General features: G+C 54.5%; 1 protein-coding gene across 5 annotated transcripts in view; it reads left to right on the top strand.

Annotated features, from left to right (window-relative positions):
* CPNE5 (copine 5) overlaps window positions 1–24,945 on the top strand; it is a 97,122-nt gene that overhangs the window by 67,782 nt on the left and 4,395 nt on the right. For 4 of the 5 annotated variants that reach the window (XM_045498006.1, XM_045498005.1, XM_045498007.1 and 1 more), the window contains 7 exons: window positions 5,829–5,870; window positions 7,976–8,051; window positions 13,901–13,954; window positions 17,136–17,197; window positions 22,098–22,144; window positions 23,678–23,859; window positions 24,710–24,837. In XM_045498006.1, coding sequence (XP_045353962.1) covers window positions 5,829–5,870; window positions 7,976–8,051; window positions 13,901–13,954; window positions 17,136–17,197; window positions 22,098–22,144; window positions 23,678–23,859; window positions 24,710–24,837 — 591 coding nt within the window. Of the gene's footprint in view, window positions 1–5,828; window positions 5,871–6,182; window positions 6,189–7,975; window positions 8,052–13,900; window positions 13,955–17,135; window positions 17,198–22,097; window positions 22,145–23,677; window positions 23,860–24,709; window positions 24,838–24,945 lie in introns of those variants that run through there. The other variant, XM_045498009.1, reaches the window with a different exon arrangement.

Genomic DNA, 24,945 nt, shown 5'->3' with positions numbered 1-24,945 from the left:
TGGCCAGGCAGCTGGGTCCTTCTCCACAGCCAGGAACAGATTGACCGTGAAGTGAAGTGACTGATGGTAGTGTTAATGGAGGGGCCAGGCATGTCACGCTGGCCTGGAAAACGAGCAGGCCTGTCTGCTGCTGTGCTCCAGGGTGACCTATGTACCCAACAGCCACTTGGGAGGTGCAAATGTCCGGGAGGCCCTCTCAGGGGAGGAAAGGGGAGGGGTTTGTGCAAGAAAACAAAGCCACTTTTCCTCTTCCGTCTGAGGTACCTCTTGAAGCCTCACAAGAACACATTCAACTTGATCTAACAGCCTTGTTTTCCAAGCCAGCCGGCACTGGGCACCAGGTTGCGTGCCGTGGGCATTCTGAGCGTCAGACCCAAGTCTCCCTGTTAGGTTGCTCCCAGGCCAGAATGGGAGGCAGACAGGTAATAATAATGATAATAATAATAATAATAATAATAATAATAATAATAATAATAATAGCAAAGGCTCCTGTAGCATCTCCGTGGTAATTTATGTCTATGAACTAAGTTAATTTCTCCCAACGATTAGTATTTCCCCTGAAAAAGGTGCTAATACTATCCACCTTTTACAGGTAAAGGAACAGAGGCCAGAGAGGTTAAGTAGCTTCCCCGGTGTCTTACTATTTGGAACCAGGCAGGCTGGCTAGAGAATCCGTGTTCTTAACCTTCAATCTGCTGCCAGATGGCTGAGACGGGTGTGAGCTGGGTACGTTTGGAGGAGGGCTCGCCCAGGGCCTTGGGGCAGATCTGCTTTGAGCCTGGAGGTGGAAGAAAGACTCAAAAGCCTTGACATCTGCCCAGATCAGGGGGTGAAAGGGAAGTCAAGGTGTTTGGAGCTGGGGTCAAGAGACAGAAATGGAAGTGTGACAGGGAGCCAGGGTGAGGGGCTGTGGGACAGGCACAGCGATGCTCTGCCAAGGGAACGGGGGGGACAGAGAGCTGGCAGAGGTGGGGTGCCCAAGGCCTCCGTACAGGTTGGAAGCAGGAGAAGGAAGCGGAGATGGTCAGAGAGGTAGCAGGGTACGCGGGGAGGGCGGCTGTGAGCAGGGCACTGAGAGGGGAGAATCCAAACAGGAGTTATCAACTCCTATCATGAAAAAGAGGCCAGGAGGATGAGAACCAGGGATCTGTGAGAAAGGATCGTTTTCCTGCCATGATGGGAGTCGGGGGTGGGGGGTGGAAATGAGTTAAGATTGCTGAGTCTTTCAGACATGGGCCAAATTGTGTCGTAGTTGGTTTGAATGCATTCTCGTATTTTGTGCATTTAAATCGCACTAGTAACCCAGAAGTTGGGTACTAGTGACATGCCCATTTCACAGATGGGGAAACAGAGGCCTGGAGCTTCTGTATCTTGCCAAAACAAGGAGAAGGGACATTTCTCTTCTCCAGAAGTCGCCTCTGGCTTGGCCCTCCGGTTTGGGGTCCCCCTGCCTTTGCTGTGTCTCCAGGCCAAACCCACGCGAGCCAGCTGAGCACAGTTGGAATCAGGGGAGCTGGCCTCCAGATCAGAGCAAGTCCAGCTCTCCAGTGGAGTGAAGTGGGTGATGACAAGAAGCACTTCCCCTGGCTTTCCTGAAGTCCCCCTTCTCTCTCCTTGAACCTTCTGTGATTTGAGGATTTAGTCCCCTTAAGCCAGATTGCCCTGGTTGGGATGCTGTCACTCACTCACTCACACCTTAATGTTGAATGAGTGGATTTTTAAGAGGGTCAGTTGTCCTGGGTCCTCATCTGGGGAGAGGATTCCCCAGAATTGGGGGCTCGCACCTCACAGAAGCTTCATGTGCTTCTGCCAGCCTGCTGGAGAAGGGAAGTGCTTCTCCTCTGAACCCAGCCACTACATGTGCCCTGGGTTGGGAGCGTTCTCTCCTCCCCAGCTCGCACGTGCAGAAACTGAACTGCGACAGAAGAGGTTAGGCCCCTGCCGTACGGCTGGGGTTGCATGGAGCGCTGCCATCCGGTCTCGCTGCCTGCTCAGTGAGGCCTGACACCCCCTCTTCTTGGCCTAGAAGCCTCTAGGACTGTTGACTGGGGGGCTGACTCAATCAGGCGAGGGGACCTGTCAGCCCAGTTCCTCTTCCTGCCCCGGGAGACGCTCATTAGGAGGCAGACCTGCACCTCTGCCAGGGCGGGGGCGGGGGGGGGGGCAGACTATGCTGCCCGTGTGCCAGTGGTGTGTCAAGAGGGGGGCCTGCTTCCTTTGCCAGCGTCCCTCATCCCTGCTGGCCTGCGGAGGCTCACATACACCCAGCTCTGCAGAGCCGCCTTGTGACCTGAGGAAAGCCACACACCCTGGGCTTCCCTTTGTGATTTTGTGGAAGGAGGGGATTGTTACTGGGTAGTAACTTCTCGGAGTTGTTAGATCGTAGTCAGGCAACAGGCATTGAATAATACTTATGTTCCCTACCATATGCTAGGCACTGTTCTAGAACCTGAAGATACGTTGGTGAACAAAACACACAAAAATCCCTAGTGTCGTGGGGCTGATATTTTCATGGTGAATAGGGGATTGTTTGGGAGACAGGGTCTTGGACAAAAGGCTGGAGTGTTTTAGATGGAACAGAACAACACGTGTCCAGTGCTGGTGTGAATGATGCGGGAATGACATAGTTGACTCCTCACAGCACTCCAAAGTGGGTACGATGATCCCATTTGACAGAGGGGTAAACAGAGTCCCTGAGGGGTAGGCCAGTTGCACAGGGCTACACAGCTGGTACCTGGAGGAACTGGGACTGCCCCAGAGCCTGCAGCCTTCTCTGGCCACCTCACTGCCTCTCAGATTAGGGGCTCCGTGTTCTGAGCCTTAGATGTCAAATAATACGTTCATTCTGTGGGTAACAGAGGCCCATTTCACTGTCCTGTACCCAGGAGCCCCTTCTCTATTGTGCGGTCCCCAGAAATCACAGTTGGTCTGATATGAGCGTTTATTAGGCCTGTGCTAAGGGGTTGGAGCCGAGGCCCGCAGCCCACAAGTGGCACACGAGGTGACCCAGGGCAGCCCAGCCAGGGCTGGACAGTGACAGAACTGTCCGTAGAGTAGTCAGAGCCGTGTCTGGCTTCTGCCTCTGCCTCCCCCTGTCTTGGGTGCCATTTCTCTTACCTCCTTCTCCCCCAGCGCTGGAGGCTGCAGTCTCTGAGCTAATCTGACCCCTTAAGCTGCAGCCATCCCTAGAGCCTCAGCTGAGGCCGGGGTGGGTTTACACAGGAATCCACACTCCAAGTGGTCTTTACCTCGGCTGCAATGTCACATTCCCCAAGGAGCTTTTCACAATCCCCCTGCCCAGGCCGTACCCCAGACCAACTGATTCTGAGGCATTGGCTTCAGGATTGCTAATGCTCTCCAGGGATCCAGTATGCAACCAGGTTGGAAAATCAGTGCTCTCATCTGGAGAAGGTCAGTGGTTCTGGAGCACATTCCAGTCAACCAGGGGACTGACCAAAGCTACCTGTGCCCGAGTACTATCCAGACCAATTGACTCAGGCCCTGTGGCCCTGGGAGTTTTAAAGAAAAGCTCTCCAGTGATTTTTTTTGGGGTATCCAAGATAGGCTGTGGCTGCAACTGAGGTCCTCCTACAGCCTCTGAGCATGTGGCTGTCACTGATCGAGTCGCCTGAGAGGCTGGTGTTGGTGACCAGCACTCCTCCCTGGGGTTCCTGAATGTCCCCTACAGAGCTGCATGGCTCTGGGAAGGACTGGGGGACTTTGGCATTGTGAGGCAGGGTCCTGGCTCTGACCCTCACCCGCTCTGTGACCCTGGGTACATCACTGGGAGCTCTTAGGGCTCAGTTTCCCCATCCGAATATGAGGGGGCTGGAGGTTATCACTCTGGAACACGCACAGCAGAGGCGCTAGGGAAACCTTTAAACTAGATCCCGGGGGCACTGCCCAGAGCTGCCAAGAACTGGACCTGGGGCTGTGTGTGTCTGGTGATCTGGCTGCCAGGTGGCCTGGCTTGGATGCCACGAAGGTCATGTCCAGCCTTGTCGTTCCAGGAGTTGGAAGTGGCAGAGCCCAGGTACCCAGGCATGGGTGTCCCTGATTTAAATAAATTTCATATGAAAAACTATCCAAGTGTGGCCAAATGCCCAAGTGAGGAGGACGAGGCATTTTTTTCCTTTTTTTTTTTTTTTTGTTTATTTATCTATTTTTGAGAGAGAGAGAGGGAGAACACACGGGGAGGGCAGAGGCAGGGAGAAAGAATCCCAAGCAGGCTCTGTGCTGTCAGCGCAGAGCCCGATGCCCCAGCTCCGTCTCACAAACCGTGAAATCGTGACCCTAGCCCAAACCAAGAGTCGGGTGCTTAACCGACTGAGCCACCCAGGCGCCCCAGGAAGAGGCATGTTTATAGAGACCCATTTGTGTGCCAGGCGGGGTTTGCCGACTTGCTTTGCAGCTGTTCTGCAAGGCTGCTGTTGTCCCTCCTTGAAGATGATGGTCTGTGGCTCAGAGAGGTTCAGTGACATCCCCAGGTCCCACAGCATCTGAGTCTGCACCCCAGCCTCTTTCCTCTCTTTCCAGCTCATCAGCTACCTTCAGGAGCCTAGATTTTTTTTTTTTTTTCTTTCCACACAATTCACCTCAGAGAGACATAGTATTTTTGTTTTTCACAAGAATTTAGAGGGTTCCTTTAAATGGTGGGCTTCTGCGCCTGCCCCATTTTACATTTTGGTAACAAAAATCCGGTTGGTGCACAACCTACAAGACGTTCCCTCATTGGGAACAGTTATGTGCCCTGTTGCAGGCGGATCGGCACCCCGCCCCGGGGGCCGTGAAGGCGCATCTGAAGGGGGACAGCGCCTCCTGCTGGGCGCTGCGCAGTCCCGAGGCCTACTCCTCGCAGACCCGAGGAGATGGGCTGCGGCCATGGGCGAGATGATGAGATGTTTAATAGAAGACGGGCCCAGGCACGGGTCTGTGTGAGCCCCATTTAGGACTGAAGGCTGGAGACCCCGGCTCCCCACGCCTCTCCCGCCTCCCCGGACCCTGACCCTGCAGTGGGACCCTGGCAGCTCCCCCCCCCCCCCCCCCTCGTCCCTGCCTGGGCGTCCCTGGAGGACCACTGGCACCAAGGGTTAACCCGCAGCCCTCCACCTCCCTCCTCCCACCTCTGGTCTGCTAGCCTGTTGCCATGGAAACGAGCTAAAAATAAAATGGGCTCCCAAAGCCCAGCCCCATGCACAGGAGTCAAAACAAACTAATTAAAGCAGCCAGGCTAAAATGTGAAGATAATTACACCCTCACTCAGGAGCCAGTCGTCGCAATGGAAAAGCTCAGCAGGCCATCCCCCAGTCAGGGGCTCTAGGTCCTTCCCTGCTGGGCTGGCTCTCCACCACTCAGACTCCTCAGACCCAGGGGTCCCACCACACACACCTGCAGTCTTGTCGCCCCCTCCCCAGGAGAGCCCAGACTGGTTAGGCCTGAGATCTGGGGAGCGCCTCGCTCCTGCCACAACAGCCCCGCCCCTGATAAATTCACAATATGGCTTCATCCTGGGACCTGTGTCCCTTCTGGGGTGGCCAAGGAGAAGGTGGGGTGAACTGAAGTCTGCAGCTGTTTTTCCACATTCTCCCTGAAACTTGGGGGAGTCTCTACACAGCTTTCGGGCTGCCACTGTCCCTAAGACCTTAGCCAAAAGGCCTCAAGATACTTCCTTTGTCTCTTGGGCTGCTGCGTCTCCAGTGAGGGCAGCCGGAGCCTAGTGGGGGGCCCTGTATCCCCTTCTGGCCCAGGAGCAGGGGAAGGGTCCCGTTCAGGTCCCATCCACAGGTGCTGGGTCAAGTTCATCCCACCACGGACCCTTTGCCTTGCAGGACCATCAAGGTGGAGGTGTACGACTGGGATCGCGATGGCAGGTAAGCAGGCAGGAGGACAAAAGGTGAGCAGGGATGGGGACAGCTCTGGGGGCGAGAGGGTCTTCCCGTGGGAGGTCCCCTGCTCCAGTGGCTTATCCCTGCCCAGCTCCACTGAAGCACCAGAGGCTCTGTGACCTGCATGACAGGTTCCAGGGGCATAAGAGGCCTCTTTTCCCAAACTAGCTGCCTAGCGGCTGGCCAGTGACTAAAATCTCCATACATTTGGGAGAATTAGGATTTTCTGAAATGTGCATATCCTAATGTACAGAAACTAGCAACCCCCGAGCGACCCCCCGAGCATTCATGGACGTGTTCTCTGTGTGAGGCTAAGCACACAGAGGCCCGGGTGACCGGGCACAGAAGACAAGCTCAGCCCTCAGAGACTCCCCTGAATCTAGTGGCGAGGCCCTTGGTGCATCAGAGGATCTGTTTGCAGGGAGCAGGCCCTGAGGGAGTCGGCTTTGGGAAGTGTAAGCTTTTTATTTTTTTTTAAGTTTATTTATTTTGAGACACAGAGCAGGGGAGGGGCAGAGAGAGCAGGAGAGAGAGAATCCCAAGCAGGCTCCGCATTGTCAGCAGACAGCCCAACTCATGAACCGTGAGATCATGACCTGAGCCGAAACCACGAAGTATGCTTACTAAGACTGAGCCACCCGGGCGCCCCAGGAAATGCAAGCTTTGACACACTTGAATGGTCTCCAGAGCCACGAAGCAGTACCTGAGTAGGGCCAAGCCTGGCCAGTAGGGTGGCACTTTCCAGTCGGGTTTGGGGAGGTCAGTGCCCTCCCTGTCTGTGAATGTGCTCCCAGGGAGCAGCCTCACTGGGAATTCACAGATGAGGACCAGAAGGGGCCTCCTGTGGCTGTAGTCCAGAAACCTCACTGGCTCCTACTTGTCTGTTGGACCAAAGCCAAATACGCCCTGACGTTTGTGACTCCTGCATTCTGTGGGACTGCCGGGGGCGTTGCAGAGGCCCATACTCCTTATCGATGCCTCTCAAGTCTGCGACGTGGATAGGAGGTACTGTAAAGGGCTGTGCAGACAGCTCTAAGTTAGGCCCTGGCTGGGCCAAGTAGCTCACCTTTCCCCAAGGCCTTCCAAGAGAGGACACCAGTGCCCCAGCACCTGTAAACTCGCTCTGTCCCCCTGTCCTCCCCTCTTCAACCACATCACAGGTACGTCAGCTCTATGTTTCCACCCATGATTTACTTCATCTTACCTGGGAGCTCCCCATATTTCTCCTTCACTGGGGAAAACTGGGGACATCCACCAGATGCCGTAGAGGCCTGCCATCGAGGAGCTTATGGTCTGAATGCAGAGAGCTAGAAATACGTAGTCAAAATACAGTGTGGACTCAAGGCAGAGCCAGGCCCCGGGGACACGCCTTGGGCATCACTCCCCGGAAGGCACTCCAGGTTCCCTCCACCAGGGACAGTGACAGTGGGGGCAGTCCCAGGAGGTGTGGCCGCCGCAGAAAACACCTCCAGCTGCCTGGGTGGACGTAGCGTAAATGGCCTTTTCAAAAAGTGTCATTGGGAAAATGTCCAAATACGCAGAAAGACAGGCGAGTTTAATGAATGCTTTTAAGCGTATCATCTGAATTTTACAAGTGTTACATGTTGCCACATTTGCTTTATCTGTGTTTTGCTGATGTAGTTTAAATTACAGACATCAAGGCGTTTTTACCCCTAAATATCTCATTGAGAACGTCTAAAAAATAAGGACCTTTTTCTACATAACTGCGAATGCCATTATCACACCTGACGCATGGAACAATCATTCTTGAATACCACCGAATATTCGTTTCATATTTAAATTTCTCCAGTTGTCCTCAAAATCCCTTGCACGGCTGGCTTGTTCCGACAAGAACCCGAGTCCCGTCGTCCGGGGCCCCGCACTTTGCTAGGTCACCACTGGGTTTCCCGCCCCATGGGTGACCCTGGACACTTCCCCAGGGACCCAGCTTCTCTGCTGGCATGCGCCCCTGCAGCAGGGGCCCCAAGCAGAATGGGGAGCCAGGGGAAGGGATGTGGGAGGCGGGGAGGTGGGCAGAGGCAAGGCGCGGCCCGGGCCGCTTGGTCTCAGCGGCAGCCCTTCCCTTGCAGCCACGACTTCATCGGGGAGTTCACCACCAGCTACCGGGAGCTGGCCCGTGGGCAGAGCCAGTTCAACATCTACGAGGTGAGGTGGGCGCCCTGGGGGCTGGGGTCTGCTCTGATAATACATGACTCCCAGACATTGAGGACTCCAGGGGGCCATGTGTGGGGCTGGGGTATTTGCACGCTCTCCCGGGAGGTGGGTGTTATTGTCCCATTTTACAGTTAAGGAGCCTGAGTCTCGGAGAAGTTGGGGAATTTGCCCAAAGACATGCGGTTCAGTAAGTGGAAAATCAAAAGGCAAACAGTGTTGACGTGTCTGGCTCCAAATCACTGAGTAGCAGTTGGAGCCTGCTGGCCAGGGAGAGGGGACAGCTGTGGAGAGGCCTCCACAGAGTACTTCCAACAAGGTGGGGGGTAGGGGTGCGGGTGGGGCGGGGGGGGGGAACATCATCAGAAGGCTCTGAGGCCTGAGACCCAAGGTCCTGAGTTCAAGGTGGCCCTCTGCCTTCAATCAGACCAGTCTCAGGGCCTGCTGAATATCTTAACTTTTCTGGAAGGAAAGAGTCAGAGGAACGGGAGTTAGGATCCCTCCACCGGGACCTGGAGAACCTGGGACAAGGCCCCCAGTCTTACGGGAGATGATAGTGTTTGCCCTTAAAGGACACTTTCTGCTGCTGAGCCTTTGTGTGTGGGTGTGCTCGCCCTCCCGGGATGCCCTCCCACCTTCCAAATCTGGCCGAGTTCCACCTCCTCTGGTGGCCTTCCCAGCCACTCCGGCCTCATGCTTCCTCCCTGGGAACTTCATGCTTCCTCCCTGGGAACTTCATGCACGGTTCATGCTAGACCAGCTTAACTGCAGATACTTATAACCCTAATAACCACTTGGGTCCCTACCCTGACGCTACCACGTCCTAGCTATGTGACCTGGGCTAAGTTCCTGAACCACTCTGCGCCATGCATACTGAGAATTAAATAAGTCACTAGACCAGTGCCTGGCCCCTAGTGAGCGTTGTTATTATTACATCACTGCTGTCTTCCAGCATCATCTGTTGAGCGTCTGTGTGCCAAGAGATTTACATTTCACCACGGCCCTACAGTTGGGCTCTCTCCTCACATTAGCAGCCACTCAGCTAGTGAAGTTGAAGAACAGGCCTTGACTTCCGTCGCTGAGTCTGAATCGCTCCACACTTTCTTCACTCCCTCCCCCTGTGTCTGGGTTCTGAGTGGGCAGGTCTCGTGTTCTGGTTAGACAGAAGCTCCCTAAGGGCAGGCCAGGTGACAGCCCTTTCTGTGGCCTCCTGTCGTGGTGTTGGCCCCGGCAGCGCTGGGCACCCAGCAGGATCATGCTGATGATCCGTGCACACACTGAAGTCGCTTGAACGAGGCCGTTGTGAAGATAGAGCGTGGGTGAATTTCTTTGAAAGGGCTCTGATCCTCACAGTTAATTGCTTTGTTTTCTGCATCAGCCAAGGGAAGGGCTGTCTTTGTTCCCCCACCAGGCAGAGAGAAGCAGGCCCCATCCTTTCCTTCCCTGGCTTCCTTTAAGGAGATTTTTAGGGAAGTGAAGCGAAGAGATTACATCTTTGGGAGTTTGGCTTTTAAGGGTGCTTGACAGGCTCTGAAGAGGCCATGATCTCTCAAGCTCAAAGCAGACAAGGTTGGGTTGACTTGTTTTCCCCATCAGAAACACCATCAGGTAGAAAAGGAATTCAACTCTGGCAGGGCTTGCAGTATGGGGCGGGGGTCACTGAAAGGCCTTTCTAGAGTCCAAATTGTCTGAAGGGAAAACAGGCTTCTGTCAGGAAAGACCTTTCTCCTGGGCCCTGGCATCCCCATGGGTGTCTGACTCCTATGTCTAGCTGTCTGCTGGCTTCTCCTCAGACTCAGCCTTCCCAAACTGAAGGCCTCTCCACAGCTGTCCCCTCTCCCTGGCCAGCAGGCTCCAACTCCTGGGCGGTCATCATGGGGGGCACCTCGGGAGTCACCCTTGACACCTCTTGCCCCTCACCCCACATGCAGTCCACAACTGAATCCTACCACCTACACATTCTGACATTTGTTCCCTCCATTCCCATTCACCTCCACCGCCATGATCTCCCCCACGTGAGGGGCTTTGCAACGGCCCCCTAACGGCCTTCCCACCTCCTACCGTCCTCCACTCAGTAATCCAAGGGCTCCTCCAAAATGGCAGTCTGACCACCTCGCTGCCCTCCTTAACCCTTGGCTGTGCATCCCTCCTACTGCGCCAGCCCGGTTCATGCAGAGGAGTGGGGAGGAGGTTCCGAAAGACGCCCTCACCCCAGCTGAGAGTCTGCAGGGCCCTTTACCCACAGGGTAGAGTCCAAGCTCCTCCACACCCCAGCAGCCTGCAATCTGCAACCAGTGGGCGTGCATAAGTAAACTCACATATCCCACCCCTAGGAGGCCCTGGGGTCTTGCCCCTTCCCTCCCTGTCTACCGCCACTGTCAGCCCCATTATGCTGTCCAAGGCTCTCTGAACTGCCCTGCTGGCTCAGCCTCTGTGCTTCACTCCATGGTGCCTCCCCTGGGGCTCCCTTAGCTTTTCTTCACTTGGTTGGGTCTGTGGATCTTTGGAGACTCCCTTTGGGTCTTATTCCTCCTCCAGGAAGCCTTCTCTGCCTGCACACGCACTCCACCCCCAAAGTCTGAAGTAAATACCTCTCCTCGGTGCTCCTATGCACCCCCCACCCCCTGGCTATTACCTGTTTGTCAAGCTTTCTGTCCCCTCAAGGACCATGACGTCCTCAAGGGTGGGGGCAGTGTCTCACTCCCTATTCCCAAAGCCGGCACAGCTCCTGGCCCCTGAGAGCCATTCAGGAACTTGCCTGCACAGGAGGGCCCACCCCAGACTTGCCCTGGGGGGCCGTCGGGACCCTGGGGGTGTGAAGAGAGGGAGAGGAGAAGACGGAGAATTCCAGCCTGGGAGTTGGGAGATTCCCTGGCTGGCCCCCAGGGGGCGATGGTCCCCCACGTGGAACTTCAGGGTGCAGCCATTTAGGGCCGGAGAGGTTGGTACCGTCGGGTGAGGGTGGGGTGCTGGGAGGGCACGAAACCTCAGAATAAACAGGGCGTTTCTTCAGTGCCCACTTCACATGAGGATCTGAGAACAAAACATTGCTTTAATATTAAAACAGTTATAATTAGAGAGTGGAAATGTGGAATACAGGCTAATTTAAAGGTAACCCAGAAGACTTCAAAGAAATGTGCTTGTGGCCAGGTCCTTGGGCGACACCCAGCCCCCCAGGAGTCCATGTTTATTCTCCTCAGCTGGGAGGAGACTTTGGAATAAAAGTTTGAGGTGTATTCAGTCCTAAAAGTTCCACACCCTTATGGGACAGATTGAGAAACTGAGGCACAGTGCAGGGTTGGAGCTGGCCTACTACATGGTTTTCCCGTGAATGTGTCTGTGACCAACACATCATCCGAGTGGCCTTCATACCTGTGGAGGCTCTGAGGTTGTCATGGGCTCTCTCCCCAGGCTCGCAAATTTCCACCTGCAGAGCTGTGGCCAGCCTTCCCACCTGAACTTCCCACCTGGGACCAGCTCTTCCTTCCTTCTGTGTCTACCTGGTCAACCCTGACCCCTTTCCTGCTCCCGCAGCCATGCCCCGGGCCCAAGACCTGTGTTGACTTCTTGAAATGGTGTTTTGCCATAGCTCACTACCTGTTCAGCAACCCGCTCATGACCTCTCACATGGACTAGTGGGGGGCGGTAGGGGTCGTAGTAATAAAAATTAATAGCAGCTAGGGGCGCCTGGGTGGCGCAGTCGGTTAAGCGTCCGACTTCAGCCAGGTCACGATCTCGCGTTCTGGGAGTTCGAGCCCCGCGTCAGGCTCTGGGCTGATGGCTCAGAGCCTGGAGCCTGTTTCCGATTCTGTGTTTCCCTCTCTCTCTGCCCCTCCCCCGTTCATGCTCTGTCTCTCTCTGTCCCAAAAATAAATAAACGTTGAAAAAAAAATTAAAAAAAAAATTAATAGCAGCTAACACTTATATAGTATTTGCTACATTGCGGACCATGTTCTAAACACTTTGCTTGTATTGACCTATTTAATCGTCATACCTTTCTATAAGGTAGGTACTTTTTATTCCCATTTTATAGATGAGGAAACTGAAACCCAGGGACGTTAAGTAACTTGCCTAAGGTCACACAGCCAGTAGGTGGCAGAACCAAGAGGGTAAACATACCCCTGATGTCTCTCCTTCTCCCCTCCCCTCCCCTTCCAGCATCCTAGAACCTGTGATCTTGCCCCTACTAGTTTAGAAGTCATCAGACATTTAGCTTGGCCCCTCTAGGCTCTCTTCCAGCCAGCCCAGTTTACTCTTCTACTCTGTGGCCCTGCAGTCAAACTGGACCCCAGTTCTGTGCCCGCCCCCTGCCTCCCCCCACCCCCTGCAACTATCTCCTCTGACTGGAATGCCCTCCCTCCGTCTCCCTGTGCCCCAAACCCTTCCTGTCCTCAGCACCTGCCTTCAACACCACCTGTCCCGGGGAGCCTTACTGATGCTGGACCTAGAACAGTCCTTCCTTCCTCCAACTCCCTTCACATTTCTGGCTCCCCTTTTTGGTATCTCTTGTCCTGTATCTCCCTAGGACGTATCTTTCTCCAATTGGAGTGAAGGTTCTAGAAGAGAAACTGGTATCCCCCACTCCCCCCCCCCCAGAAGTATTTGTGAAGGAATGTGTTTGTATTTGTTATCAAGGTGACACCCAGGTAGGCAGGAAGGCAGGCTGAGGGCTGGAACCTCGTTTCCAGTTTGATCACTACCCAGAGCAGCTGTGTGACCTTAGGCAAGTCACTGTCCCTGTCCCTTCATTTCCTTATCTCCAGAAATGGATAGCAACTCTCATTCCGACAGAAGAGGCCTCTGCTAAAGACAGAGCTGGCCACCCCTGGAGAGATGGTGGGGGGGGGGGGGATGAATTCACCAGGAACCTGTAGAGGACCTAGGGTGTGAAAATCAAACCACCTTGCTTCCTTTGATGGGAGATTAGGAAAAGGCTGGGCCTGAGCTTCCCAGGTGAAAACAAACCAGCTGGTGAGGTTCAAGCCCGGTACGGATGTGGCAGGTGTGAAATCCCCCTGGAGGGTTCTGGTCCTCCTCATTCACCCAGGGCTTCTCAGCCGTGGTTCTGCCCGCATCTTGGACTCGATGATTTCCTGTGATGGGGGCTGCCCTGTGCACTCCAAGATGTTTCACAGCATCCCTTGCCTCTACCTTCTCCCCCAGTGTGACAACCAAAATATCTCCAAACATTGCCAAATGCCTGGGAGGGGGGAGGTGGCGGGCAGTTGAGACCACTGAGTTAAGCCCAGCAACAAGGGATTTTTTTTTTTTTAGGGGCATCTACTAAATATGCCCCTAGGTCTGTGATATATTCTCTGATGACAGGTCTGGTTTGGAATGAGAGCTTTCACATGAAGAACAGTTAAGGAAATTCTAACTGCAGTGTTGGGGGGAGGGGGGAGCCTCAAAGTCCTCTGGGCAGCAGTAGGGCTGGATCTCAGGGAGGGGGAATTGGTGGAGGAAGGAGGGGAAGGCATTTGGGGTGAGGGGAGCAGCCTGAGCCAACACACAAGGGCAGGCGCAGACAGGGCCCCTTTGCAACATCGAACCTCCTTTGGCTGCTTTGGGTGGAGGGCGTGTTTGGGGGAGCAGTGGGGAAGAAGATTAAATCAATATTACTCCTGTTGTGTTTGGTCGTGGAACACTGGGTCTAATCAGGAAGCCCGCGTGTATAAATCTAAATGCCGATCTCTCATAAAACCTCCCGGGACCCTCCCCTTCTCTGGACCCCACATTCTGCTGGCTGGGGCTGGGACCATACTCAGGGGTCGTTAGAAGCTCTGGGGGCCCAGCCCTGACTGCTTGGAAACACTCCTTCTTATCCTGTGACTTTTCTCTTGCAGGTGGTAAACCCCAAAAAGAAAATGAAGAAAAAGAAATACGTGAATTCTGGCACAGTGAGTGGCACCCGCCACCCCCCCCCCCCAACCCCACCCCCGCCGCCCCTGCAGCCAGGCATAGACATCCTGAGGTCCAAGCTAGGTCTGTTGCGCATGTCTGTGTGGTGGGCTTGTGCAGAGTGTGGGAACCAGACGTGGGGCGTTGGGGGTGGGGAGGGGTGGGGCCGATGGAGCCTCCCCCTGGGGGGAGATAGTAGATGTCGATGTAGATGGTGTAGGCCATACCTGTGACACAGAATGAGAAATTCCCATGGGGACTTCCTGTAGAAAGGAAGCAGAAAAGGAGTAGAGGCCCTTGCTGTGGGAAATTCCCCATCCCGGTGCTTTTTCATAGGTTGTTTCCTTGAGAGGCAGACATTACCATCCCTTTGTCATGAAAGAGGAAACCAAGGCTGCAGGCAGGGAAGTGACTCGCCCAAGGTCACAGAGGCAGAAAGTCGCAACCAAGGTCGTAGCTAGAGATGGCAGTGAGCACAATAGTTAAACTGAGCGCTGGCAGCCGGCACTGCCCCTGTTTACCACGACCATCCTAGGATCACACTAGCCCCGTGGCTTCCGGGGGCTGATCTTCAGGACATTCATGCATTTATCCAACAAGTGTTTACTGAGCACTGTCATGTTCTAGGCATGAGGGATACAGCTGGGAACAAGACAGACTCAAATCTTTGCCCTTCTGTTACTTATATTTTAGTGGGGGAGACAGAAAACATATATATATATACATACATACATACATATACCCTGTATTTGTCTTGTCGTTAGGAGTGCTGTAGATAAAAGTATACAAAAGGTAAAGTGTTGGGGAATGCCAGAGACAAAATAACTATTTGATGTTAAGTAATTAAAGAAAGCTTTTCTCTGAGAAGGTGATATTAGAGCAGAGATTCAAAGAAGGGGAGGGAGCAAGTATTGAGGATATTGGGGAAAGAGAATTCTAGCTGTAGGGATCAGCATGTACAAAGGCCCTGAGGCGGAGCCCACAGTGCACTTCTAGAACAAGCCAGCATCTTTGCCCTGCAAATACATTCAAGATTTGTACCCTTCGTGTCGCTCTGTGCTGTAGATGTCCACAGCCCCATCTGCAAATGCAGCCACACTTAGTCATTAGAGTTAAGCAAACTGCACCTCCAGACCCAGAAGAGGTCCTAGTCAGGGAGCTCCGGGGTTCCTCTGAGGAACCTTATTTTCTCCATCTGTAAAATGGGGCGAATAAATCATCCCTGCCCGGCTTACTGCGCTGAGTGGCTGTGACAGACAGATGGAGACGCAGGCCTGCAAACTGCAAATTACTGTGCTCATTCAAAGGGGACTGATTGTAACTGTTTCTCAGTCAGGAGAATGTTGGAATAATATTTCCTTTGTCCAAAGCTGCAGTGTGTCTGCTGCGTGCTGTCAGCATTGTTCATGTCCCAGGACCTCCCTGTGCGTCGTGGGGCGCTTAGCACCCCTGGTCTCAGCCATGGCTACCAGTAGAGCCCCAGGCATTGGCAGAGCCCCAGAACTTTCCTACACATTCCCATGCCCCTAGGGGAGGCAGCACCTTCCCCAGCTGAGAAATCTCAGATGTACTGCTAAAAAAAAAAAAGTTTGAAAACCATCGATCTCTTTCCGTTTTCTCAGAGATAAGGAAACTGAGGCCCAGAGAGGGGACATGATTTGTTTCAGGTCAGTCTTCACCGTAACAAATCAGTCAGGGTCCAGGATGCTTATTAAAATGCCTGTGCCCTGTCCAGTTCTCTGGGGTTCCATATCAGGAGGCTCGGGAACCCATGTATAGAGCTTCTCATACTTAATTTCCTGTGTGCAGAATCTTCGGGGGATCTTGTTAATGTGCCACGAATCTGCATGTCTGCATTCTAAGCAGCATCAAGGTGCTACTGCTGCTGCTTATGGTCCAGGGACCACACTCTGAGCAACAAAGTCCCTGGGTGAATCCATATGGTCAGGCAGGTTAGGGAGCTGCCTCAGCCCAGAGCCTTGTGGGGGGCAGTGGGGTTCAACCCCGGCTGTCGGTTAGACTCATGTGAGGAGCTAAAAAAAGATCCAGGGCAAGAGCCCTACCCCCAAAACGGAAACGGATGTAATTGGTTTGGGGGTCCCCTGGTCCTTGGGGGACCAGGCCGCAAGATGATCATTGGTCATCTGGTGACCGCTGGCCAGGGTAGAGGCCACTGCCATGGTCCACTGCTAGTGAAAGGAGGCTTTGTCCGTCCGGGTGCCTGACACCATAACCACAGCAGGTAGGGGTCTCCGAGGCCCAGCTCAGCACCCACAGACCTTCCCATTATTTGGGCTGATGTCAAGCAGAGGCCCTCCCTGGCCTACCCAGAGAGTTGGTAACGATAGCAGAATCTGCACCAGTAGGGGCTTCCCCAAATTCTAGGGTAGAGTTCTCTGGCACAGGTAATAGGTCCCCTGCCCCAGTCTTGCCTCATTTAATTGGTTTTGGCAGCCAGGCTTTCACTTGTCTCCATGATCCTAAATCATTATTGCAGCGAGGTGCCAGGTAGCTGCCTGTCTTGGCCGAGCTGATGCCAAAGCCGCCAGGAGGCATAGGTCGAAAGGCATCTGCTCTGAAGGGGGGCCCCCCGTCAGGTACCTCCAGGGAAAGAACAGGCTGCTTATGAGGGTCTCAGGGCTGAGAAGGCAGGGATCACGAGACACCAGAGGGATGAGCCGGGACAAGTAAGGTTTAAGATAAGCGCAGACCAAAGAGGGGTGCTTTAGGTCGACAGTTAGCAGGACATGGAAGGGTGGAGCTAGTCAGCTTTGGCAGGTTTTCAGGCCTGTGTCAGGAAGACCCCCTTGCCCTCCACACTCCACATCGGTGTCCACTTAGGGGAAACTCGTGCTCTTGGCTTGACCCCTGTGCCCCAGTGACAGAGGCAGGGCCCTCCTAGGATGCAGTTTGGCATCAAGGTCAAGAGTGCAGGCTCTGGAGTCAGACCGACCAGGGTTCCAGTCTCACTCAGCCGTGTCCCGGGCAGATGGCGTGACCTGTTTGAAGCCAGTTTCCTTGGCTATAAAATGGGACCACAGCTGCACTTCTAGGGTCGTTGTGGGTACTGTATGCAGTGGGGTCTGCAGAAGTGGCCTGCTGTGTGCCCCCTGACTCTCAGCGAACCGTCTCCCCCCAGCCCTGGGCTCCCCGCTGACCAAGCTGCCTTTTGTTTTCAAGGTCACGCTGCTTTCCTTTGCGGTGGAGTCCGAGTGCACATTTCTTGACTACATCAAAGGAGGGTGAGAAGAGATCCAGCCCGGTTTCTTTGGCTTCAGGGAGAGGAAGGGGGCCCCACCCATCGACATGAGCAGCGCTAGCCTCACGCTGGCCTCTTTGAGGCCCCAGACATAGCCTGTGAGCCCTGAGCGAACGCCCATTTCTGGCCTCAAATAACTCGCCCGGAGCCGTGCATGTCCCTGGATCCTGAGTGGCCGGAGAGGAGTCTCCTGAGCTGTGGAGGCTCCAGCCTGGGTCACATCAGGTTCCCTTGCAGGGATGGGATCTGGAGGTGGTAGGGACTCCGTGGCAAAGAGAACTAAGGGCTTAGGGAGGTGGTGGAAAGAGCCCTGGACTAGGAGTTAGGAGGCCCAGGCTCTCGGCCCTTCTTAGCCACTTGCTAATTTAGCCCCATTACTTTGGGCAGGTCGCTTTCCCTCCCTTCGTATCAGTTTCCTCCTTTACACACACACAAGTTGGAGTCAAGTGAATTCTAATGGTCCTTCCTTCTCTGAGCTGCTGATACCTGGTCTTTTGGGGAGGCTCGGTGGGGGGGGGGGGGGCGGTGGGCAATGATTAACCTGCCCAGTGTCATCAAGGACATACAAGGGACAGGAGGCATTGGGGGCTGAGCCATCAGATGGTCCCAGGTGGTCAGACACGAGTGTAAGAAGCAGAAAGAGCCAGAGGGGTTGGCATCCAGGCCAAGGCAGGCAGGGAAGCCTGGAGGCTCCAGCCAACAGCTCGAGGAAAGAGAGTCTGACTCCAAGGTGAGGTTAGTGTGCTCCCTGCCAGAACAGGTGCCAGGTCAGGGTGTGGGAAGCCGAGAGCCCACAGGTGCTGGCAGGTGAGTGACTACACCTGTCTGGAAAGAAGACAGGGCAGGTGCCAAAGGCTCTTCCCAGCCAAGTGGGCACTTGGCTGCCGGGCTCTCCAGGGCAGAGGGAAAACTCAGGCCCTGGGAAGCCACACTTACTCTCCCATGACACCACTCCCTGTCGCCTTGAAACTGGTTTCAAGGTTGCGAGCTCTCCTACCCACTGAGCACACACCTGCCTGCGGTCACCCAGAGGCCCCCCCCCCCCGCTCCCCCCCACCCCCGCCTCTCCTCTGAGCCTACTCCAGACCCTGCCCTTGCTCCCATCCCCCATCAAAACTGCCCTGTTCTCTATCCCATCAAGCATTCCATGGCACCTGCTAATTCTCAAGCAGTCCACATCCTGTTTCTCCTCATTTGCATAGTGCCCCCAATTTACAGAGCACAGTGGGCAGGGTGAGGATGATTATCTCCCATTTTACATAACTTGCCCGTGGCCACACGCCCAGCCAGCAGCAGGGTTCCTCTGTCGCCACATGCTGCATTTCTTCCACAGTAATGAATAATCGTGGCCCTGCCCGCCTCACAGCTACCAGGTGGGGTGTGATGCAGGCGGAGACAGTGGAGTTAAAGGGTTGGGTGCCGCGATGTCTCATGGAGGAGCCCTCAGAGGCTGCTGGCGCCTCCCTGGCCCTCCCCCACACCTCTCTCCGCCCTCCCCAGAGACTTGAGCCAGAGAGCTGGCTCCGGGGAGCGAGAGCTCCACGTACGTGTCCAGGCAGGCAGCTGATGGAGGCTCTTGTCCCGGGATCCTCTCTGGACCTGGAGAGAGGGATTGGCCACCTCTGCCCGGTGTCAGAGGGAGCAGCTTGCTCAGCAGCCTGCCTTCTGCCCTGCTCTGCCCTTAGGCGGGAGAGGCGAGCCCGCAGGGAGCAGCTGTCCCCTAACTGTACCTGCTTTCCAGCCCCTTCCTTCCCTGGGTCGTTTCAGAACCCAGAGCATGGGAAGACCAGTTAAGGAATGAGGCTTGCCTCTCCCCTCACCCTTATTTGGAAGAGCCGGGCCGGTGGGTGTCCCTCAGCTGTGGTCCCATAGACGAGAACCACCCTCCCAATAGTGGCCCTGGGAGCAGAGCTCTTACCCTCCAAGTGTCTCCCTTCCTCTAACAAAGACACAATCTGTCTATTCCCCAGTGAGACATGACCACAAAGAGATGAATAGGGTAGGTCAACTGCTATAACAGATAATCCTGTGACCTCAAGGCTTAATACAAACAACAGTTTATTTTTCATTCATGGGATGGCAGGGATGGGTGAGACGCTCTACACAGTCAGTGAGGGACCCAGGCTCTTGCCTCCTGGTGTCTGCATCTCTCGCAGACGTTGGGAGTCCACTGGATGCTGTGCCTCCAGGCAGCAGACGAGGGGAAAGAGCGTGGGCTGGACCGTCTCTGGCCAGCAGACCCTGGCTTGGGTCTCCTGCTAACCGTGTCCTTCATCCTTCCTAGGGGACGATGGTCCCGTGAGCAGCAGCTCATCCGTAGTCAGGTGGGGAGAGGGCTTTGGCTTCTGAGAGGTGCCGTCTGCTAAATGCAGATGAAGTAAGCCCTGCCCCATCTTACATCACCCCAACTGGGGCCCACCAGAAGGGTGTCCCCAGGTGTGATCCCAGAACCCCGTCTTCAGAATCCATCCCTGGATGAGGGCAGGGAATGTCCGTTGAGGGAATGTCTGTTGAAGATGCAGATTCTGGGGCCCCATCTCAGACCCAACTGAACTGGCATCCTTTGGAGTGGGGCCCTAGGACCTTCTTCTTAAACAAATTCCCCTGGTGACTCTGTGGTCACTAGAACCACGAGACTAGACGTTATCAGGGGTTCACGTCGTGTCGGCTTTGTTCTTTAATTTTTTTTTTTTAATGTTTATTTATTATTGAGAGGCAGACACAGAGTGTGAGCAGGGGAGGGGCAGAGAGAGAGGGAGACACAGAATCCGAAGCAGTCTCCAGGCTCCGAGCTGTCAGCACAGAGCCTGATGCGGGGCTCGAACTCAAAAACTGTGAGATGGTGACCTGAGCTGAAGCCGGACGCTTAACCGACTGAGCCACCCAGATGCCCCTTGTCGGCTTTGTTCTGTCAGCATCTAGCACAGAACCTAGAACAGCCAAACCCTCAGAAAGCTTCCACCCTGAATCTGAAGCCTCAACACCAAACCTTTTATTACAGAAAAATTCCAAATGCATGCAAAAGTAGAGAGAAGGTGTAATGAGACCCCAAATACCCTTCATCCAGATTCAACAGTTACCAACTGCTGGCCAGCCTTGTTCCATGCATGCATGCTTCCTTTCACCCAGTTAGTTTAATTTAAATGTTTATTTTTGAGAGAGAGAGAGAGAAAGAAAGAGAGTGCAAGCAGGGGAAGGGCAGAGAGAGAGGGGGACAGAGGATCTGAAGCGGCTCTACACCAACAGCAGTGAGCCTGATGTGGGGCTCCAGCTCACAAACTGGGAGATCATGACCCGAGCTGAAGTCAGACCGTCAACCAACTGAGCCATCCAGGCGCCCCTCATCCAATTATTTTGAAGCAAATCTCAGACATCATATTTCATTCCCCCAAATACTTCAGGATATAGCTCTAAAATATAAGGACTTTTTTTTTTTTTTTTTTTTTTTTTTTTGAGACAGAGAGAGACACAGCATGAACAGGGGAGGGGCAGAGAGACAGGGAAACAGAATCTGAAGCAGGTTCCAGGTTCTGAGCTGTCAGCACAGAGCCTGATGCGGGCTCGAACCCACAGACTGTGAGATCATGACCTGAGCTGAAGTCGGACGCTTAACCAACTGAGCCACCCAGGTGCCCCTAAAATTTAAGGACTTTCTTTTTTTTAATAAAAGAAATTAGATTTTATTTATTTATATTTACTTTTTAATGTTTATTTTTGAGAGAGAGAGAGAGAGAAGGAGAGAGATCACAAGTGGAGGAGGGGTAGAGACAGAGAGGGAGACAGAATCTGAAGCAGGCTCCAAGCTGTCAGCGGAGAGCCCGACGTGGGGTTCAAACCCACGAATCTGTGAGATCATGACCTGAGCTGAAGTTGGATGCTTAACCCACTGAGCCACCCAGGCGCCCCTATTTTATTTTTTTAAAAGATTTCATTTTTAAGCAATCTCTACATCCAACGTGGGGCTCGAACTTACAACCCCAACATCAAGAGTTGCATGCTCTACCGACTGAGCCAGCTAGGGGCCCCAAGGACTTTCTTTTTGTAAAATGTACCCATAATACCATAATTACACCTACAAATCAAACAGTTCCTTAATACCAAAGACCTTTTCAGTGTTCGAATTTCCCCCGTTGTCTTACTTAATTGGCTTGTTTGAATCAGAAATCCAGGTAAGATCAATATATTGCGATTGGTCCATTTGTCCCTTAATTCTCTTTTTATCTGTTGATTCCCCCAAGTACCTGAGGCTTTGCTGAAACAGATTCCTGCTCCCCGCCAAGGGATTCTGATTCACGAGGTCTGCAGGGGGCCTGGACTCCTCACTGCTGCCCCCAGACTGGCTTTTCTGGCTGCATCCCCCTGCTGTCATTTAACATGTTCTTCTGTCCCTTATATTTCCTGTAAACAACTGGTAGATCTGGAAGTTCAGTAGGATTCACGTTCCAGCTTTTGGCAAGGCAGCATCATAAGTGGGGTGTTGTTCTTCCCTCAGAGATGCACAATATCTCTGTCTCTCTTTTTTTGTCAAGTAAGCGTGAACCCCGAATCTGACTCCAAATTTGAACCAGAAACACAGTGGGACCCTACTTCACCTAACTCAGGCGGGCCCAGGCGCAGGGTTGGGAGAATAAATAAGTCATCGTCACCAGGTGTCCACGCAGAACGGAATCATCCTCAAAGAGCTTTCGCACTGCCTACCTCTTATATTCACAACAATCCTCTGGGGGGGGGGGGAGGCTGTGGCTGGCATTACTATCCCTGTTTTCCAGAGCTGGAAGACAAGGGACTCCACTAAAGCCGCATGCCTGGCAAGCCGTGGGGCTGGGGTGGAAGCCAGATTGCCGCCTGTCCAGCTAACTCCCCTGTTCCTCTTCCTCTTTTAGGACCCAGATCAACTTCACGGTGGCCATCGATTTCACGGCCTCCAATGGTGAGTGGAGGATGGGCAGAGGAGCTGGCGTGGGGCTGGGGCTGGAAAGGGATGGGGGGTACTTTTCAGAGCTGTCGTAGTTGGTCCTAGCTGGGAGCCAGATCTCCCATATTCTCTGGCCTCATCCTCACCAAAAAGAAGGTACTTAAGCCTGGAGAGCCAAAGTATAATCAAGATGGCGAAGGCATCCCCAGACTGGACCATGGTCTAATAAGTCTGGGCTCTGGACCTATGTGCCCTGAGGCACAGCCTTGCCCTTGAGGGCACCCAGTCTTCCTGCAAAGATAGGGCAGTGCTACTCTGGGCCCACAAACAGCACATGGAGAAAAAGTGTTTCCTCACGGGATTAAACCTCACATCCTTTGTGCAGGCCAACTTTCAGGCCGAGCAGAGCTCTGTGGTCCTCAGCGAGGGCAGGAGCCCCAGTTCCCACCCTCGCTGGGGCTGTCCCAGCTCCCTTCCCTCCTCTGACCTTCTCCAGGGTTGGGCTATGACCGAGTCACCAGGAATAATCAGTGCCCCACTTTACACTGTTAGAAACTTCACAACCTTCCTTGGAGTCTGGACCTCCATTAGCGGTGCTCAGTGCCCATTTCCATGTCTATCAGAAGGAGCCCAGGTTTTGGACTCCTCAGGTGGGCCCTAGCATCCTAGAGTGGTAGGAAGTCAGAGCTGGAAGGGGCCTTGTCGTTACAATGAGGGGAGTTCCAGTAACACACCACGACTCCTCACAACAATCCCAGGAGGTGAGACTATTATCCCCACTCTACGCACGAGGAACTGAGGCTGAGAGGTTAAGGAACCATCCACGAGCACACAGATAGAGACAGGATCTGTACCTTGGCAGTCCGTGCCAGAGTGCCCCTCATTAATAAACAAATAAGTAAAATGCGGGCATTATCAGTGGTGACAAGGGCTATGGAGAAAATGTAAGCAGGAAGAGGGACAGGGAGCGTTGGGGGAGGCTGTAATTTTCAGGAGTCTGCTCAGGAAGACCACACACCATGTACACATTTATAGAAAAGTGTCCCAGAGAGAACCACCATTGCAGAGGCCCTGGGGTGGGGATGGTAAGGGGTCAGGCCTGAGTGGGTGATAGGAGGGGGTGGCAGGAGGCCAGGAGGGAGGTAAGCGGAGGCCAGACCCTGTGGGGCCTGTGGGCACCCCCCACCCCGGTTGGGACTGGGTGGGATAGGAGCATGGGAGCATTTGGAGGAGAGAAGAGGCATGATCCAGCTGCCTGGGGTTTGACAGGCTTGTCTGGCTGGACGGCAGGCCCCAGGGCAGAGGCCGAGAGCTGGGCTGGGTGGCTGGTGGTGTCACAGAGCTGGGGACAGCAGATGGGATTCTGCATATATTTTGAAGGTTTAGCAACCAGGAGTTACTAAAGGATTGAAGGTGTGGCAAGAGAGAAAGGAGTCAAGGATAAATAAATCAAATTAGGGGTGCCTTGGGCACCCCCCCCACTGCATTCTGAGCCCGGGGTGCTTGGAGTGTCGACACCAGCAAATGTTCCCGTGTCCCGTGTTGCAGGGAACCCCTCGCAGTCCACGTCCCTGCACTACATGAGCCCCTACCAGCTGAACGCCTATGCACTGGCGCTGACTGCCGTCGGGGAGATCATCCAGCACTATGACAGCGACAAGATGTTCCCTGCCCTTGGCTTCGGGGCCAAGCTACCCCCTGATGGAAGGGTGTCCCACGAGTTCCCGCTGGTAGGAGGTCCTGGGAGGACAGGCTGAGGGCCCACCGGGCTCGGGGCGTGGTGACGAGCCTGGGGCAAGGGGACATCTGTGCCGCCCTTGGGCGGGGGGTGGCGGGGGGTAAGCTGCCTGCTGTGTGTAGGGGGGCTTGTAGCAGGGCCTCCAGAAGCCCACTCCCCAGCTGGCTCACCAGCATCTCCCCTCCATGTTCTGATGCCACCCACAGTGGGGTCTGCCCTCTTTTTTCTGACAAGACCCGAGTAGAGGTGGAGTAGAGACGTGGCTGAACTACCCCCACCAACACCCCAGAAATCAGGGTAAAAGGGGTGTGCGTTGGGTATGGGCAACTACAGGTAATTCCAGCAACTCCCCGAGTTAGTGCTGCGATGGGGGACCTGAGGGATGCTTTCTCAGGCCACCTCCTCTCCCTCCCTCCCACGAGCTGGGGACGCTCAATTGTGCCAGGCACAGGACACGGGAGGACAGGTTAGTTGGCTGGCCCTTCCAGAGCCACTCAGACCCTGCAGTCATTTTAGGACGGAGTGGTTTGCCCGGGGGGCCCCCCGAGGGAAGCAGCCAGGGCTCTCGTGGAGGGGGTGCCGCCTGAGCAGGTACAAAGAGTGGTGCAAGGGGCAGGTTGGAACCCTGCTCACCCAGAGCACGTGTTGCCCTGGGGTTCCCTCCTCTTCCCCTACCCCCCACCAGAGAAGAGTCTAGGAGATCCCAGACCTGCTGGCCTCCCCCTCCCTGGCTGTACGCGCCCCCCCCCCCCCCCCCCCCCCGCCAGCAGAGCACCTGGCTGCCCTCCTTCCCACTCCTCCCTCCTTCCTGAGCTCAGCCTCCCCATCCCCGGTGCCCCCAGAACGGCAACCAGGAGAACCCCTCCTGCTGCGGCATTGATGGCATCCTGGAGGCCTACCACCACAGCCTGCGCACGGTGCAGCTCTACGGCCCAACCAACTTCGCCCCTGTGGTCACCCACGTGGCCAGGTGAGTGCCGGGGCCCCTGGACGCCCATCCCAACATCTTCACACGGCCTTCGTGTCCACCCCTGTCCTCTTGGGAAGGTGGGAGGAGGTGTCTCTTCCCGTCGACCCG

This window comes from Leopardus geoffroyi, chromosome B2 (genome assembly GCF_018350155.1).
Source record: "Leopardus geoffroyi isolate Oge1 chromosome B2, O.geoffroyi_Oge1_pat1.0, whole genome shotgun sequence".
Taxonomy (NCBI): domain Eukaryota; kingdom Metazoa; phylum Chordata; class Mammalia; order Carnivora; family Felidae; genus Leopardus; species Leopardus geoffroyi.
Note: the sequence above shows the minus strand (reverse complement) of the source record. Positions and strands in the feature narration are given on the sequence as shown.